This window comes from Arachis duranensis, chromosome 1, assembly GCF_000817695.3.
Source record: "Arachis duranensis cultivar V14167 chromosome 1, aradu.V14167.gnm2.J7QH, whole genome shotgun sequence".
NCBI lineage: Eukaryota > Viridiplantae > Streptophyta > Magnoliopsida > Fabales > Fabaceae > Arachis > Arachis duranensis.
Window position 1 is genome coordinate 31,862,556 of NC_029772.3, and position 4,351 is coordinate 31,866,906.

Sequence of the window (4,351 nt, forward strand, 5' to 3'; positions counted from 1 at the left end):
TATGTGAATCTAAACAAACAAATATAATTAAACAACAGTCTAAAATAAGTGTAAAATAGTTTAAACTGTGATTCTCACGAACTAAATTTCATTGTTGTATGAGCCCCAAAAAGGCAAAAACACAATAAAAAATATTATTGCTTTAAGTTAAAATTGCATGACATTAATTTTTTTTTTTTAAAGAAATCCCTAAATGAATACATGTCCTCTATGTTAGCTGAACTCCTGTACTAAAATTATATTCACTGCACTTTGGCATCACAAATCATACATCATTATATATGGTTGCATTAGTCTGTAACAGCATAAATGATATTGAAATTGAGCTTCGTAACTTTATACGACTCTTCACCAAACACAAACACTTGTTTGGTGGTAACAACTATATAAAACTGCAGTGCAGCCCAAATGGAAAGACTAGTGCACTGTAATAACTCTAACACACTATTATTATTATTCTTTACTCTTCTTCCTATACATCACAGCCACTGAAAAGTGATGAACCTATTTGCTCCACAATCTGTGGCATTGATTTGAATCACAGTCACAGAAAGTGGTTCCAAAGAGGCACACATCGTAGCTGCACCTTGATAAAAGGCATTGTGAAAGCAAGCTTGTAATACCACATTTTTCAGAGGAGATATCATTAGTCCTAAATATTATGATTTCTCCTCTTTCTGAGTTCATTCTGCTTCCTTTGTTTTCTTTCTCATATGTTATGTAAGAAAATATTCATGTAGCTTCCGACGGAACATGACACCGAGATGATATCATCATTTTCTGGTTGCCACATGGTTGAGGAAAGGATGGTGAGTATTACTTGTTATTATGATGCATCCTATTTTGTACGGCCTTTATGGCAGCAACTCTGGCCGCGTTTGCTGATTTATTAGCCGAAGCCACCACTTTATTCACCCCAACATCTACCTTCGCCAAGTTATGAGCTTTCTCGGCAGCAGAATGTGCATCCTGCTTGCAATGAGAGAAGTAATTTCAGAAAGAGATAAAAAAAAAGTATAGCATTACTCATAATAATTGTTAGAGGACCCGAATGCCTAAGAAACCGAGTATTTTCAGGCTGACCAGAAACCCCAGTAGATTATAACCGAAGTAAAAGAGGGTTAATTGCAATTTCCCTTGATAACAATAAACAATCAGAAATAAACATGAGCAAAAATATCAAATAGTAAAACTATATAGTTATACCGTGTTTTTAAGTTAAGTTTTTTTATTTTTCAAAAGAAAGAACAGAACAATTCCTTCCTCATCCAATTGTTTTCGGTTGTTCATCAAAACTACCATTTTATGTTTCAGATCCAATTTGGGTTAACATGTAGATATAGATGCAAGAAAAGTGAAGAGAAAAAGGTCTACTATGGTACTCTACATTGACTGCATTGAAAACCTTGGCCTGGTCCACAGCGCATGGAGAAGCAGTGTGATTGTTCTGCATTTTCAGATCGTCAAGAATCCCATTCTGCCAGTGACCGCATTGTGTTTCCCCATTTCTGAAAGTATAACTTCCCAGCCCTTGTCTTCTTCCTTCATGCCACGCTCCTTCATAGCGATGACCATTCTGAAATTGGTACACTCCAAAGCCGTGCATCATGTCCGCAAAATATTCGCCGGCATAGAAGTCTCCATTTCTGCAGTAAATAAAGACTTGGTGAAGAAAATATATATTTCACATCTGAAGGGTAAATTAAACATTTCTACTGCAATTGTTCTTCTACTAACACATTGAATTGAATATATAACACATTGAATAAAGTTGCATTTTTGTACTTCTCCTATAATAAAAGGGTAGTGGGGGAATTTTCCCTCTCTTAGGCTCTGAATCAGTGCCTATTATGGAATCAAGATGTGTAACACTTAGAAAGTAGTCAAGTACTAATCATCTACAAGAAATGCTGCATGGACATTTCTAGCTTGAACTCACAGAAAAACCCTAAACCTGTCTTAAAAATATACCAAAGTTGGATTGAACAAGATGCATGAGAAAGTTGATGTATAAAGCAGTTGTTCAGGAAACACTACAAATAAGAACAATCCCTATACCCTGAACAATGAACAACGAAATATATATACACACGCATTGAACCTAAACAGATAAAATCCAATTTCGACATCTTCCAAGCTGTTTTTGAGTGGCAAATTCAGGACCAAATGAAAAAACAGTTAGTTAACCACCCTTATTGCTTTAATGCAAACGAAACATTAAACAAGGAGATTAGGAGTGGTTCTTACTATGGATCATGCCATTACAATGAAGAAAAAGAAAATAAAAAAGTGCAAGAAATACACACACAAGACACACACATACATGTACATTATACATCCAATCATGCACACATTACCATGTTAGCAAAATAACTACCTCTCAGCTCTCACACTCATTGCTTGAAAACGACCAAAGAATGTACTCAATTAGATGAGAGGGAAAAAAAGAAAAAGAAAAGAACATTTTTTATGTATCAAAATTAAAGTATTAGTGACAAAATTAGTTTCTATGCAATGTAAGACAATGTAAAAAACAGTTTTATCCAAACATTTAATCATTTATTGTGAAATTAGTACCTCGATTTTCATACCTAATGCTTGAAAGGTCAGAAAAAGATGAATTTAATTAGATGATAATTCTGAAAAGTTCTAGACTCTTGATGCACAAAAAAGAACCAAGGATTTAATTTCTATACAACACAGGTATTCGATCATATATTGCAACATGTTCACAACTACCTTTCACACAAACTATTTGAAAAGGCAATTTAACTGGACAAATAAAACTGACCTAAAATGGTACTGGCCAATCCCATGTTTAACACCCCATTTGAACTCCCCAACATATTTGCTCCCATCATTGCAAGTGTGAACTCCAAAGCCATGGCACTGCCCATTGAACCACTCACCAGCATACACATCCCCACTGTAGGACCTATAGATTCCAACACCATGCCTCAAACCTTGCCTATACATTCCCCTATACCTGCTCCCTCTTGCCCATGTCTCAACACCATAGCCATCATACCTTCCATCAACCCAATCTCCCTCATACCTTCCACTCATATGGTAGTGATATACCCCACTTCCTGAACACTTCCCTTTGTGGAACTCACCCTCATACACATCACCATTGCTATAAATTTGAGCATAAAAACCTGAACTTGGGATCTTTTGGTTCCTGGGGTTGGACCCAATGGACCATAGAACGGGTTGGTGAGTGTTTGAGGTGGAAAATGATGAAGACAGCTTTGTGGGGAGTGATCGAGCGAGGAACAAGCGGATTGAGGGTAGTCGCGGGAGTGCTAGGTTGAGAGAGAGCAATAGCAATGCTGAGAAGATGATTATGTAGAAGAGATCGAGAGGGAAGAAGGATCGGTGAGTAGGGTTTGAGAGGAGGAAGTAGAGGGAAGGTATGGAGAGGAATATGAGGAAGCGGAAGTGGGGCTGTGTGAGAAGCTTCAAAGGTTGAAACTTCGCCCCAAAGGGTGTCTGAAATGGGAGATCTTGGATGCGGTCATGGCGGGGAGGGGAGAGTTGTGAAGGCGATAAGGAAGAGGGATGGTTGGTGATGGCAGTGTTCATTATGGGTCTCTTGTGGGGTGAAGAGAGTGGGGATTGTGATGATGATGATGATGGCATGTTAGGGAAGAAGCATTGGTGTTCATGTTGAGAGGGAATTATGGTTGTGTTGCTTTCTTGTTCTTCGTGGTGTTGTTGGGTTGGTGGATTGTGTGTACATGAAGAAGAAAAGGGCGAAATTTGGATTGCGAACTGATGGGTTTGGCTTGGTGGTGTGAAAATGGTGGAAGTGGTTTGAGTCTGTGGATCTAGTTTGGTGTTCGGTGGTGAAATTAGTGTTGATGAGGAATAGGTAGAAAGGGCCAAGCTTTCTTCTTCTTCGAATTGAAGCTCAGATTTTTGGTGGTGTTTATGCATTATTAAGCAAAATAGAGAAGAAATGAAGAATAGTAATGCCACTGCTTTTATGTGCCTGAAGCTGAAAAAGGTGACTATGTATTCAACGGTTTCTTTTGCTTTGCAAATTGCAATTCTAATTTTGTTTTGTTTTCTCTTTCACTCTACGGCGATTGGACGTTGCAGCTCTAAAAAGTGCAGTGTGCAATTTGATGGTAAAACAAAGTTCCATGTCAGAACAGGTTGCTGGTTTTTGTATTTTGTCGTGACGTGGAGGAAAATGACATAAATGCCTGTGAAGTGTTGTTGTAAAGACATAAATGGTCAGCCCACAAGTTGCGTTTCGTTGGTGGATGAGCCCATGAAATTTTCTATAATTCAAGGTTCTAAAAACCAGTTTAAATTGGTCGATCAGACCGATCCAATTAAAAAC

At 37.9% G+C, this 4,351-nt stretch overlaps 1 protein-coding gene across 2 annotated transcripts; it reads right to left on the reverse strand.

Annotated features, from left to right (window-relative positions):
• Positions 1 to 207: 207 nt before the first annotated feature.
• On the reverse strand, positions 208 to 4,149 carry LOC107484363 (uncharacterized). Of its 2 annotated transcripts, none has more exons than XM_021139667.2 (3): positions 2,792 to 4,149; positions 1,406 to 1,646; positions 208 to 969 (listed from the first exon to the last, which is right to left on the reverse strand). In XM_021139667.2, exons 1-3 carry the CDS (start codon positions 3,937 to 3,939, stop codon positions 817 to 819), a joined length of 1,542 nt encoding a protein of 513 aa, XP_020995326.1. In that variant the 5' UTR covers positions 3,940 to 4,149; the 3' UTR covers positions 208 to 816. The 2 variants fall into 2 exon arrangements, with proteins under 2 accessions (XP_020995326.1, XP_015960449.1); XM_016104963.3 differs by having other exon boundaries at positions 1,388 to 1,646; positions 2,792 to 4,147.
• Positions 4,150 to 4,351: the final 202 nt, after the last annotated feature.

What these genes read in the sequence shown, in the direction of transcription:
- LOC107484363 (XM_016104963.3), bottom strand. Translation starts at nt 3,939, where the DNA reads ATGCATAAACACCACCAAAAATCTGAGCTTCAATTCGAAGAAGAAGAA. An exon ending in ATTGGCCAGTACCATTTTAG is followed by an intron (nt 1,647 to 2,791) that starts GTCAGTTTTATT and finishes TATTTACTGCAG; the next exon opens with AAATGGAGACTTCTATGCCG. An exon ending in AGGTTTTCAATGCAGTCAAT is followed by an intron (nt 970 to 1,387) that starts GTAGAGTACCAT and finishes CATTGCAAGCAG; the next exon opens with GATGCACATTCTGCTGCCGA.